General features: G+C 40.4%; 1 protein-coding gene across 1 annotated transcript; it reads right to left on the bottom strand.

Annotated features, from left to right (window-relative positions):
* Positions 1–4,150: 4,150 nt before the first annotated feature.
* Positions 4,151–12,173, bottom strand: CCNB1 (cyclin B1). Its single transcript, XM_063087041.1, has 9 exons — positions 11,907–12,173; positions 11,130–11,300; positions 10,887–11,033; positions 8,650–8,832; positions 6,898–7,056; positions 6,448–6,684; positions 6,023–6,163; positions 4,950–5,060; positions 4,151–4,765 (listed from the first exon to the last, which is right to left on the bottom strand). The coding sequence occupies exons 1-9, from the start codon at positions 11,925–11,927 to the stop codon at positions 4,658–4,660; spliced, it is 1,278 nt and encodes a 425-aa protein (XP_062943111.1). The 5' UTR covers positions 11,928–12,173; the 3' UTR covers positions 4,151–4,657.
* Between the last annotated feature and the right edge of the window lie 1,463 nt (positions 12,174–13,636).

The following is a 13,636-nucleotide window of genomic DNA, read 5'->3' as shown; positions in this document are numbered from 1 at the left end:
GCTCAGACCTCTGAACAAGAGGGCCGATAATTCTTTCATAGTTCCCCCCAGTTAAACTTGATCACACAGTGCTCTTCCTTTCCATTATCAAATACAGCTCCTGGTAACAGTTAAATTCAAAAGGCACGGTAGGATGTAAAGTAAGACGTTAGGTTCGCTACTCTTACCCCTGAACTCACGGAACACTGTTTCCTTAATTATTTTGTTTTTGTTTTACAAAAGTGATTCCATTGTTCTTTTTCACTTAGCACTTATGTGACTGCCTTCCAACATCTCACATCAATTTCATCCATTTAAGCAGTTAAGTGGCCTATCAAGCGTCTGCTGGTCTAAGAATGCAGACTGAGGGCTGGTTAAAACAGATTACTGGGTGTCTACTATTCTGGTTTGCACAAGTTCCTAGTAAAGTTGCTGCTTGGGGATGACACTTTAAGAACCACCGCTGTAATAGATCATAAGACACTGAATTAAAAAAAAAAAAAAAAAACCCACAGAGTCCACAGTAGAACAAAACAACAAAAAAGGGCGAGTGTGGGTAGGGAGCTATTCTTTAGAAAGTCCAATAATAAATACAGAAAGGATGATAGAATTAGAAAACTACCATCATGCCATTCTCAGTGAGACAAATGAGTCAGGAAAGTATTGTTAATAGATGTTGAAACTAACTAAAAAGGGACCATTAGCAAAGTTATATCTAGTGGTTACCACCTTAAGCAGGTGATCAAACTTAGCATCAGAGCCGACCTCGTGGCTCACTCGGGAGAGTGCGGCGCTGGTAGCGCGGAGACTTCGGATCCTATATAGGGATGGTCGGTGCACCACTCACTGGCTGAGCTTGGCGCCGAGCACACCGTGCCGAAGGTTGCGATCCCCTTTAACGGTCAGAAAAAACAACAAAAAACCCTAAAAACTTAGTATGACCAGTAGTGTAACAATCTCATGTGTGACTCCAATATATTGTGCATAAATTGTACATCATGTATATTCTTGCCAAAATGCATAACCTGAAGTTAACTGTGAAGAAACTATAAGACAGGAAATCCAGAATGAGAGAGACACTCTACAAGACAACTGGCCTGGACAAGATTATGACCTGAAAAACAAAAAGTAGGGAAGTTGTTCCGTAAGGAAAAACAAATGAAACTTGACTAAATTTTGGATTGGGAAAAAAAAAAAAAATAAAGGCCTGAGACACTTCTCTCCCCCCCCCCCATTTATTTCTGCCTAAGACATTTTTGGAAAGATCGAAAAGACTGAAGAAATTTAAATATGTTCTACATATTAGATATTACATTATTCATTTTCTTTGTTTAAGATTGAGGATTTTTTAGGAAAATGAACTTAATTCTTAGGAGATGCATGCTTTAGTATTTTAAGGTGAAATTATCTTGATGCCTTAAATTTTTTTGACAGCTGGATGTTCAAACCCTTGACCTTGGTGTTATGACACCTTAAATTTACACTTTCAAATGGCTCTGGGAAAAAAAAAAAGATGTATACACAGGTACACACACCCCTCTTCCCCTCCCCCCCAGTCTTTCTATATACCTGTGACTTAATACTCACCTATAGACATCAACAGAACTTTGTTCCCTATGAGGACAAATGTTCCATGGAACATTTACAGAAGTCAATCAAGTGCTTATCCACAAAGAAAACATTAAGATTCAAAAAGGTGGGTTTTTACAGGCCACATTTCCAATGAAATAAAAAATCACCAACATCAAGGTGTCTGACAAAAAATTAAAAATCAAAACTGACTACTCGGAAAATAAGCACTGTTAAATAATCTCCAGATCAAAAAGGACCACAAAGAAATAACTTAACCAGAAGTTGATGAAAAGGAAGATTTTGAGGGCCATCCTGTGGCTCACATGGGAGAGCGTGGTGCTGACAACACCAAGTCAAGGGTTAAGATCCCCTTACCGGTCATCTTTAAAAAAAGAAATAGAAAATGTGTGCCAAGCCCGTGGCGCACTCAGGAGAGTGCGGCGCTGGGAGCACAGCAATGTTCCCGCCGCGGGTTCGGATCCTATATAGGACTGGCTGGTGCACTCACTGACTGAGTGCAGGTCACGGAAGAAAAAAAAAAAAAAAAAGAAATAGAAAATGTGAAGACCACTTAAAGACTAATAGCAAAAACAATAGATGGTAAAAATGCTAAAGTGATATCCAATCATTCTACCTATTATTATAATTGATTGAGATTCTAATATAATTAACAAAAAAATTGAAAAAAAAATTAAACTTTTGGATATAAGGCCTAGAAAACTCTCCAATAGATTAGCTGGTTAGCTCAGTTGGTTAGAGCACAGCCTTATAACACCAAGCTCACAGGTTCGATTCCCCATACCGGCCAGCCACGCAAAAAAAAAAAAAAAAAAGAAAACCAAAAGACCTCTCCGCTAAAAACTTTTTTTTTTTTTTTAAAAGATGACCGGTAAGGGGATCTTAACCCTTGACTTGGTGTTGTCAGCACCATGCTCACCCAATGAGCCAACTGGCCTTCCCTATATGGGATCCGAACCTGTGGCTTTGGTGTTATCAGCACCACACTCTCCCGAGTGAGCCACGGGCCGGCCCTAAAAACTATTTGAAGTGAAATTAATTAGTCAGCTGTGTACTAAATACACAACCAGAAATAAAACATGTGAAATATATCCTGTGCATAACAGTGACAAAAACCATAAACCCAGCAATAAATTCAAGAAAACTGCAGAATCATATAATTCTAACATTGTATTGAAGGGCATGCAATAAGGCTCAACGGAAAATGTTTTCTAGGTGGGAAGATGAGTCAGTCCATCCCAACTAGTATATAATGTACAGTCAAAATCTCAAAGGAACTTTTTGGTAACTAGACAATATTAAAGTTTATACGGAAGAGTTTGATAATGACCCCAACTGTTAGGAAAACAGTGATGATCCTCATCAGATAAACTGCTAAATTCGTGTAAAACTATTGTCACAGGAAAAAACCAAGTAGATTAGGAAATAGATGGGCAGTGAAGATGTTTCAGGTTGGACAAGGAGGGCTTTCAATCATAATTGACATAAATGGGTATCTACCAGTAAGTAAGAATCTTATTTTATACCACATACAAAAATAGTTTACTGAAGGATGCTAGATATAAATGGGAAAAATTAAGATACAATTTTAGGAAGTATTCATGGTTTGGGGATGGAGTTGACCTTAAGACTGAAAATCCAAAAGCAACTACAGAAAAAATAGACTTCATAATACGAAACCTTAAAATTTCTGCATGGCAAAAGACAACAGACAAAGGGATAAGTAAGTAGACAAAAATTTATTCAACTTGCCATCAGAAGTATAAATTAAAACAGCAAATGAGATAAGGATATTTTTTGCCAGTTGTATTCACAGAAATTGAAGACATTACCTTCAATTCTAACAAGGATGCAGAGAAAGCAGGCACTTTGGTACACTGATGACATTGAGAAAGTCATCTGGCTCTGTCCGAACATAAAATGCAGTTTGGGGAACCTGGCATACATAAAGAAAGTTATAAAATTATATTTAAACAGCACTGTCTGTAGAGGCAAAGAGAAAAAGCAGTCTGAATGTCAAAAGGGGAATGGTTAAATACATTACAGTATATCCATAGCATGTAATGTGATGCACAGATAAAGGTAGGCCTATATATGAGGTAAGGAACCCATTTTCTAAAATCCTCATAACAATTTATATGAATGTCTATTATTATAGAAGGCATGGAAGGATACATTCCAAACTGCCGCTGTCCTTTAGGTGGATGAACTAGGAAGTAGGAGTGTAAGGGAGGGGTAAATTAATGTTTTTAAAAAGACTTTTGTATTTATTTTCAGCATCCTGTTTTATTTTCTTAACCAATAAATGAAAACATAAAATACTTAGACTATAAAAGTTCTTATTTTTCGGGCCGGCCCGTGGCTCACTCGGTAGAGTGCGGTGTTGATAACACCAAGACCCCGGGTTCGGATCCCATATACGGATGGCCGGTTCGCTCACTGGCTGAGCGTGGTGCTGACAACACCAAGTCAAGGGTTAAGATCCCCTTACCGGTCATCTTTAAAAAAAAAAAAAAAAAAAAGTTCTTATTTTTCAAAGTGAAAAAGTTTGAAATGATACTAGCTAAAATTGGTAACTGAAGAAATAGTGGTACAAGTAAATCACTCAGAATTATGGCAGCAATCACAAAAAGAAACAAAACAAGGGAACTAGGGATAAGGTGAGAGACTTACACTTTAAAATAGAACCAGGCAGAAGATATTCCAAGATGACTTGGCTTACATGTAGTATGCACTATGGAAGTAAAGGTTTTAAACACTTTCACCACCTCAGTAACTCATTTAATAAAGTAAAAACCAGCCACACAAAACAGGAAGAACCAGGTATATAAACATAAGCCAACAGCTATATACATTAGTTGGGTCCCAGGTAATCTGAAAAGCAGTTTTTAAAATATTCCCCACCATACCTTTTAAGTCAACTTTTAGGTTACCCTAGAGTAGGAAGTAACCACATTCAAATGAGCTATAAAAGTAAAAAGGGCCACAAACTTTATTAAAAGTAAATAAATGTAACATACTATGTATAGGTGGCACATGGTGCCAATTTTATTTGCAAATATATAGTACTTCAACACAAGTTTACAAGTTACACCTTTGCCACAGCCTTGGCTAAATCTTGAACTAGTGAGGAATTCAGCTGTGCTAGAGTGCTGATCTTAGCATGCTTGGACGTGGCATACTTGTTCTTGATAGTCTGGAAGAGAAAAGCATAGTAATTAAAAAGGGAAAACAAAACCAAAGAAATAAATCACGAAATCCAATGATACATATATTCATTTAAAACATCAACTCCTTAAAAATAAACTATGCATATAGGCATGAAACCTGAATTATTTTCACCTTTTTTCAACATCTAACAATGCTATTAATTGACTCACCATGTGCTTTGTAAGCCCACGATTCACCATGACTATATTCTTAGCCAGGTGCTGCATAACAAGAAGAAGGGATTCTTCAGTGTATGACAAGTAATGCTGTAGAGTTGGTGTCTAAGACAACAAAAGATTATGTAAAAAATGGTGACCAATAATGGTTTTCATAAAATTTCTAGATGTTTCTTGAGTAGGGTAGGGGGATAGATACTGTATGACTGACTACAATTGAAATTTAAGACAAGCTTAAGACTCCTCCTTCCTCTGGGGCTGGCCCATGGATCACTTGGGAGAGTGTGGTGCTGATAACACCCAAGGCCATGGGTTCGGATGGTTAGTTAGCTCACTTGGAGAGCGCGGTGCTGACAACACCAATCAAGGGTTAAGATCCCCTTACCAGTCACCTTTTGGGTGGGGGGGAAAGACTCCTCTTTCCTCAGGTACTCTTTCATGCTTCTGTAGGAACCTGTGCTCAAACTTAATTACACTATTGTAATTGCTGAATTGTCAACCCCAAAGCTAGAGTCCAAGTTACTTGAGGCCAACTTTCTCATTAATAGTTCTATTCCTAGGGCACAGGCTAGTGCCTGGCACACAGGAGAAATATTTGTTGCATCAATGAACTTCTAGCATGTCATCTGACCTGATGCAGTTACTCTATCTGTAAGGAGTAAAAGCGAGGGTTGGCCCGTGGCTCACTCGGGAGAGTGCAGTGCTGATAACACTAAGACCACAGGTTCGGATCCTATATAGGGATGGCTGGTTGGCTCACTGGCTGAGCATGGTGCTGACAACACCAAGCCAAGGGTTGAGATCCCCTTATCGGTCATCTTAAAAGAGAAAAAAAAAAAAAAAAAAAAAAGGAGTAAAAGCTACTCTGCTTTTTTCAAAGGGGTATATAAGGATGAAGTTTGGTAAAGAAATGGAAGCATTCTATGAGGAAAACATCACAAACAAGATATAACTTTTAACTATTCCTTCATTAGATTCCATATTTAGGAACCATTTGAATTGTCTTTTAATGACAAAAGTTCCATTTACAATTTCAAAGCTTGGTAGCTTTGTGGGACAGAACTTACCCATTCACCATTATCGAGAATTTTCAGTGCTAAGCAAAAAGCCCCTGCTGCAATTTGAGAAGGAGGAAAGTGCACCATGTCATAGTCCAACATAGTTAGTTCCATCAGGTATTTGGCCAAAGTATGTTGCTCAACATCAACCTGGAACAAAACCCACGTCACTCAGCTTCTTTCAGAGACATTTACATTGGCAATGACCTGCATGCCCATTATCTGTAACTACAAATGTTTGTCTACAAACTCTCACAGGCAATTGCCCATGGAAGGCCTTAATCATAATATGCTGCATGATTGGAAATAAAGAACATTTTTATCCCTTTCCTGTATAGTTAGGTATTTAATATGGGTAAGGTGAATTAGACCTGCTTCGTCAGCAGCATTATTCCCTAATGTACCATACCAATGGTTTTTCAATAAATATCTACCTCTCCAATCTTAGATGCTCTCCGAAGGAAGTGCAGGGGTAGAGGGCGACCCAGACCAAAGTTTAAAGCTCTTAGAATCTTCATTTCCATCTGTCTGATTTGGTGCTTAGTGTAAGTGTTGTCAGTCACAAAAGCAAAATCACCGATTTCTGGAGGGTACATTTCTTCATATTTACTTGCAATAAACATGGCAGTGACACCAACCAGCTGCAGCATCTTCTTGGGCACACAATTATTCTGCAATGGAAATTTCAACTGGATGAATATGTAATATGTATTTGAAAAGGAGACACAGAGCTATGAACTAGAGGTGGGAAAGACATACTCCCATAGTAAAATCTCAATTAAGGACACCCTATCCCCTGAAACAGATTTTAGCTTTAAAGATAGTTTGTTACGAATCAGCTAGAACCCAGCAAGGAGAACCCTCAATTACTGAATTACGCTCACCTGCATAAACCGATCAATAATGGAAACAGTCATGTACATAGTCTCCTGAAGCAACCTGAATTTCATTTGCACCTGTACTAGCCAGTCAATTAGGATGGCTCTCATGTTTCCAGTGACTTCCCGACCTAGTAGGTATTTTGCTCTGACTGCTTGCTCTTCCTGCAAAAGAAAATGCTCATTATTCTTAGAAGCAAGATTCCAAATGACATGTATATCCAGAAAGGTCAGTTACAACAGAATAGCTCTGGGGCATTTAGAATCTATGAGTTATTTGTATGGTCACTATAAACAGCTTTTCACTGAGGAAGAAAGCAAGCAAACATAAGACAGGACAGTGTGACAGGTTTTTCATATTGTTAGATCTTACGATGTTTAATTCACCACCACTGCTGCTGGCCCTCATCCTGTAACCACGTCCTCCCAAATAAAGACACCATCTCAGACCTTTTCACTAAGCCCAGAATGTAAGATTTTATGAAGTAGAGAAAATATCAGTAAGTCCCAGATCAGCTGGAACCCATATGCTACCAAACTGCCGTCTGCTCTGGGGTAAAAACCCCAACACCAACATAGCTAAGGAGAAGAATGAATCACTAAGCACCCGCACATACACTTACTAAACCTAATCCTCCAAAGTTAGAACATAAACTTTATTGTTTATTTCTTGGCAGCTGGCCAGTACAGAATACAAACGTTAAAAAGCATTAAAAAGAAGGGAGAAGAAACCCAAAGCAGAAGGTCGGTCCTGGCAAAGAAATACTTGCAGAAGAATTCTGTAGAAAATGGAGATGCCTAAAAGGACCAGGCAAGAAGACTGAAGATGTCAATGAAGCCATGAGAAGACAATGCACTAAAAACAACTGGGTAAATCTGATAACTATATAGTTCGTCACTATACAGAATGCTTCCTTGTTTTGGGGGGAGGGGGAAGAGCAAATACCATTACTGCAATAGAAAGTTTTGGAAGTGGGATGAAATTGAAGAAAACCAAAGACTTTTGCTTTTCAGTTTATTCCTTTTAGGAAATAACAATTTCCCTGACAATAAAGTGCACATCAGCCACACTGACATAAAATGACTTGTGTTAGGGGTGGCTATAATCTTTCAGCTTTCAGCATCTTCTCGATTACCATCCACCTCCTGCTCTGTTATCCCCCTTAAACCTGGAGAGTTTGGGACCTCCCTACTGCCAACTGTGATGGATGTGTATCCATCTGTGTATCTCTCTCTCTATATATGTATCATTCAGTCTGTGGACTTTCCTTTAGAAAGAGCCACAGCGGTATCCACCCTAATAATTTGGTAATAATCCAGATTATTGGGTTATTGGAACTTTCCTATTCAAAATGGCAAATAAACTGCATTGGTTTATTTATTTATTTGCAGCTGGACAGTATAGGGATCAGAACCCATGACCTTGGTGTTATAAGGCTGTGTGCTCTAACCAGCTGAGCTAACCAGCTAGGCTTATTTACTATTAATTTATTTTTGGTGGCTGGCCCATACTTGGATCAAACCCTGGACTTTGGTGTTTTCAGCACCACATTCTAACCAACTGAGCTAACTGGCCTTCATTGGTTTGTTTAGTGGCTTTTTATTTTTGGTATTCCATGAAGGAGAATTTGAAAGTGCCAACTATTGTTAAAAAATGCTGCCCATGTCTTGTCTGAATTATTGTAAACTCTAGGTAGAAAGTATCTTTAATAAAGCTAGATGCAGTTTAGAAAAAAAACAGACTCATGATATACTGACCTCAAGTTCTCTCAGATAAGCATAGATATCTTTCACATATTCACTACAAAGGTTTGGATCAGCTCCATCTTCTGCATCCACATCATTCACTGCAAGAATTACATCAGAGAAAGCCTGACACAGATATTCTTCTGCAGGGGCACATCCAGATGTTTCCATTGGACTTGGAGAGGGAGTATCAACCTTGAAAGAGAGAGACCTCTTGAAATAATAGCAAAGAGGAGCACACATATTTGGGAATGAAGGTCATATTATTGGTACCAACCCAAGAAACCATTCTGCCAAAGACATATAATTCATTTCCTTAAAGAAAAAGTATCTTTTCAGATTTATTCAATTTCTTTTTAGGAAGTGATTAATTTTAAAAGTGAAATACCAATTTGACTGAGTCAATTTATAGTTAGCAGAACCTAAATGCTAACAGGTAAAACAGAGAAAAAGCAAATAAATTCACATTCTAGACTTTACTCCAAAGAAAACTGATAAGTAATGAATCTGTTTATCAGCATCATGTGAAGTTAATCGAAATGAATGACAAGTCAGTCTTCAGTTTTTATTTCAAGACATGGACTGCTTCTCACTACTCAAGAGAACACTAAATTCTGACTACTAAAGATTAACTGACTTCATTTCCATGAACCATTTCCTTCAAGCTCCTTTTACTCCACTGTTCAAAAATTTAATGAGCACCTTCTTCAAGTCACACTCTGTACTAGGAACGGACTTAATGGCATTCTCAAGTGGCTTTGAATTTAGTAGAGATAAAGTAAACAAAATAATGAGATTGATTCTAGGAACAGGGGTGGGGTGGGGGAAGTTAGGGAAAGCTTCAGTTGATGCTTGAGTTGTTTTGACAAATAAAAAGGTTATTAGCTAAATGAAAGAGAGGGTGGGGAAGGCATTCTTAATAAGTGGGAGGGAACATTTCTCTGACTGTGGGATGGTGTTTCCAGGTCGGTCCTCACATTTGGTTTCAAAACTTTACAAAATTAAAAAAAAAAAGTGGGAAAGCAAAGGCAAGGATCAGGATGAGACTGTCAAGAAAGACTCAGGTAGTTTGATATCCCCAATTAAAGACTGTGCATGTTGGCTGGCTGGTCAGGTCAGCAGGTTGGAGTGCAGCGTTATAACACCAAGGCCAAGGGTTTGGATTCCCATACTGGCCAGCTGCCTCCACTCCTCCAAAAGTAGGAACATAAAAAGAATTTCTTAAAAAAAAAAAAAAAAAAAAAAGAAAAAGACTGTGCATACTACATGTTTCAAGTGTTATGTCCAGAAATTCAGCACTAAAGTAATAGCCTCCAATCTCTTACCCTTAGATAAAATTTAAGAAGCTGGACTGAATGAATTTTTTTTTTTTTTTTTTTAAAAGATGACCGGTAAGGGGATCTTAATCCTAGACTTGGTGTTGTCAGCACCACACTCGGCCAGTGAGCGAACCGGCCATCCCTATATGGGATCCGATCCCATGGCCTTGGTGTTATCAGCACCGCACTCTCCCGAGTGAGCCACAGGCCAGCCCTGGACTGAATGAATTTTTACAGATAATTTTCTCAACTAGTTTTAACTAAGTTTTAAAAATTAGCGCTTCAGAATGCAGTTCATTGCAATTCCAACAAAGCAGCCTCTTCTACATGTCCTGTCTTTTCTTCACAGGAGTAAATACATTAATAAAAAAATTCTTGGTTTTTGAGGTTAAGTGTTAATTCATCTTATCCACTCTCCGAAGAGCAACAATTTTTTTCTGCTTTACTCCTTTATATATTTCAATGTTACAGGCTTATTATTTAGTGATCACATTAGGGAGTAAAAAGATTCAAAAGAATATTCTGTGTTTTAGTCAATAAATTCTGGACAGAGATGGTTTGTACTTGGACAACAAAATCTTTGGTTCAGGTAGGTACAATTTAATACCATTAACAAAAGGGATAATATAAGAAAGCAGTTAAAAGCATAGGTTCTGAAGCCAGACAGCCTGGGCTTGAACCCATATGTACTGCATATTCGCTGTGGGATGCTGACTTATTACTTCTCTAAGCCATTATCTAAAATGTAGAGGTAATACCTACCTTGGAGAGTATTACTTAAAGATTATGTGAGTTAATGCATGTAAAGTGCTTAGCAGACCCTGCCTCATGCTAAGCACTCAATAAATGTTAGTATTGACTACTATTCAAACACTGTCCCATGCATCAGTAAAATGAGGGAAAAGAAACAATCAACAAGAGTGAGTTTACCAAAATAGGCTCAGGCGAAAGTTTTTCTTTAACAGGCTCAGGCTCAGGCTGTGGCTGTGGCTCCGCCTCTGGCTCTGGCACTGGCGCCTTTTCCAGAGGTTTTGGTAGTTTTTTAGCAACTTTTCCAGTAGCTGAAGTTTTTACTTCCTGTAGATGAAACAGAGAAAATAGAATGTTTCTCCATCAAGGGTCACAGTTGGAAGGTGGGCTCTTACAGAGAAGTTCGGGCAGGAAGATAGTTACCTTTTTCAGAGGCATTTTGGCCTGTAGCTGTTCACTGACTTTGTTACCAATGTCTCCAAGAGCTGTTCTTGGCCTCAGCCCAGGCTTGTAGGCTGCAGCGGTGGCCAAAGGCACACGTTTTGCGCCTGCCATACTGATCTTCGCCTTATTTTCAGCATTAGTTTTCGTGTTCTGAAAGAAGCAAGACCACCTTGAGAGCTGGTGCACGGAGGCTTGAGTAAGTCAAGAGTTAATTAAGGTAGGGCGCAGGAGAGGCTCTCAGAACGAAAGCCGGCTAAAAGCGGGATCCAAGGGGAAACGTGGGTTTCAGGGGCTGCTCTAGGGCCGTGACAAGTCACTTTTCTCCTAGAATCTCCTTATTTACCTATGAGGAATGTCCTGTCCCGGCCAACACTAAAATACCATGAAGTTACATTTGATAAGAAACCGAAAAAGCCTCCAACTGCAGACACCTTCTCTGGGAAGGGAGTTACGCAGTTGATGGAAGATTCACCCGGGAACCTCCATCAGTTTTTCAAAAGGTTTCTCGTCGAACCTCCACCTCACCCCGGAACACTTACCAAGATCCATCTAGTTCTCTTTCTCACCTTCCTTCCTTCCTCCCTCCGCCCGCCCCCCAAACTCCCCCACCACGCCAGGCGCCCACCTGGGCGCTCCCTCGGCGACTCCCCGCCCCCCCGTCCCAAATCGCTGCCGCGGTCCTGGCTCGCTCGGTGGCTCCCGCAGGCAAGCCAGGGCGAGAAGGCACGCGTTTGTTCACAGGCCGCAGCAGCTCACCCTGGTGACCCGGAGCGCCATGGCTTCCTCTCCACCAGGCAGCAGCTCAGCGGGGAGAAGCAGAACACCAGAGGCCCCGACGAGCCGAGGACCTAAACCAGCACAGGCCAACAGCCGTTCCTCCGCAGCACGCCAGGAGAAACCAGCTCTACCTCAGGTTTAAACCCCGCACCGCTCCCTCCTTATTGGCCTGTTCGTGGCACTCGCTCCCTTCCCATTGGCGACTGCCGGTTCCCTGAGAATGCGTTTCCAGGGTGACCCCGCGAAGACCTTCGAGAAGGGGCGGGGCCAGAGGCAGGCTACGGCCCTACGGCGCCTGCCCGGCCCTCACGTGATCTGGTCCCGCGCCTGCGGTCTCGGGTAGCAGCTGCTGCCAACTGGACGGGCCAGCGGTTCGTGCGCCGCCCACCTGGAAAGGCGGGAAAGGCGAGAAAAGCGAGTGTGGGGCGCGCGAGCTAGGCAGGGAGAGACGCTTGTGGCCTTTGAAAGGTGACAGTGGGCCGGCCGCAGCTTTAGAAGCGTGAAAAGCAGTTTTGGTTGTAGTCCAACTTACTGTTGCACACTTTCCTCTTCTACAGTAGCAGCAATAACATCTTACAGTTCGTGAAAGGCTTTGATATACATTCTTTCCTTTGCTCGTTCCAACAGCTCTTTGGATTGGAGAGATTGAAGTTCAGAAGTTTAGGTGACCTTGGCAGGAATTAGCAATGCTGGGACTGAAATTAGGATTTTTTCGGATTCGTAATATTTCTTAAGAGGCAATATTATCTCTTAGGAATGTCAGCCAGATTACTTCTCATTACGATTGCTTCAAGATTGGCCAGTTACCCAAAGCCAATCGTTTGTTGTTTCCTTTAGCTTTTTATTTGGAAATAATTTCAAACACACCAATTACAAACAAAAACATTACAAGGGACATCCTTATGTGCTTTAGCTAGATTCAATTATCGTTAACATTTTACTCCATTTGCTTTGTCATTTGCTCAGTCTTTCTGTGGATCCAAAGAAAAACAAGATGGTGCTTTTTGCTTTCTACTTCTCAGCACACGGAAGCTCACCAGTTGGAGGGGAGACAGATAAACACACTGGTATCTCACAGTGCAACTGCCTAAGAGCTAGTAGAGGCCGCTGGTGCTGGAAGTGAAGGATCCAGAAGAAAGTGCCCAATCATTTAGTTTATTAAATGGGATCATTAATCAATCTTACACGGTCATAGTTCTTCCCTCTTACATGGGTGCCTGACGTGGGGCCTTTGCCCTTCCTTTCCTTTGCCTGGAATGTCTCCCCTTTTCTTGCTCTGGGTTTTGTCCAGCTAAATCCCATTCATCCTTCAGTTCTCTGCTCAGCTGTACAACCTCAGCAAGTCTTTCTCCTCCACCCCTTCATGGCTGAGTGAGCTTGGGCAACTTACTCATACTTGGTACTTCCATTTTAAAAAATTAATTATTTTATTTTTATACTTTTTTTTTTTTTAGAGCAGTTTTAGGTTCACAGTAAAATTGAGCAGAAAGTAGTTTCACCCCACATTGGCACAGCCTTCCCCACAATCAACATCAGACACCAAAATTGTACACTTGTTACAATCTATGAACTTACATTGACATCTCACTATCACCCAAAGTCCATAGTTTACATTAAGGTTCACTCGGTGTGTACATTCTATGGATTTTGGCAAATGTATAATGACGGTATCTACCATTATAGTATCATACACAATAGTTTCACTGCCT

Source organism: Cynocephalus volans, chromosome 2 (assembly GCF_027409185.1).
Source record: "Cynocephalus volans isolate mCynVol1 chromosome 2, mCynVol1.pri, whole genome shotgun sequence".
NCBI classification, from domain to species: Eukaryota; Metazoa; Chordata; class Mammalia; order Dermoptera; family Cynocephalidae; genus Cynocephalus; species Cynocephalus volans.
This window is presented reverse-complemented; position numbering and strand designations above follow the sequence as displayed.

What these genes read in the sequence shown, in the direction of transcription:
- CCNB1 (XM_063087041.1), bottom strand. Translation starts at nt 11,927, where the DNA reads ATGGCGCTCCGGGTCACCAGG. An exon ending in CCAAAATGCCTCTGAAAAAG is followed by an intron (nt 11,034 to 11,129) that starts GTAACTATCTTC and finishes TTTCATCTACAG; the next exon opens with GAAGTAAAAACTTCAGCTAC. An exon ending in GAGCATCTAAGATTGGAGAG is followed by an intron (nt 6,164 to 6,447) that starts GTAGATATTTAT and finishes GTTTTGTTCCAG; the next exon opens with GTTGATGTTGAGCAACATAC.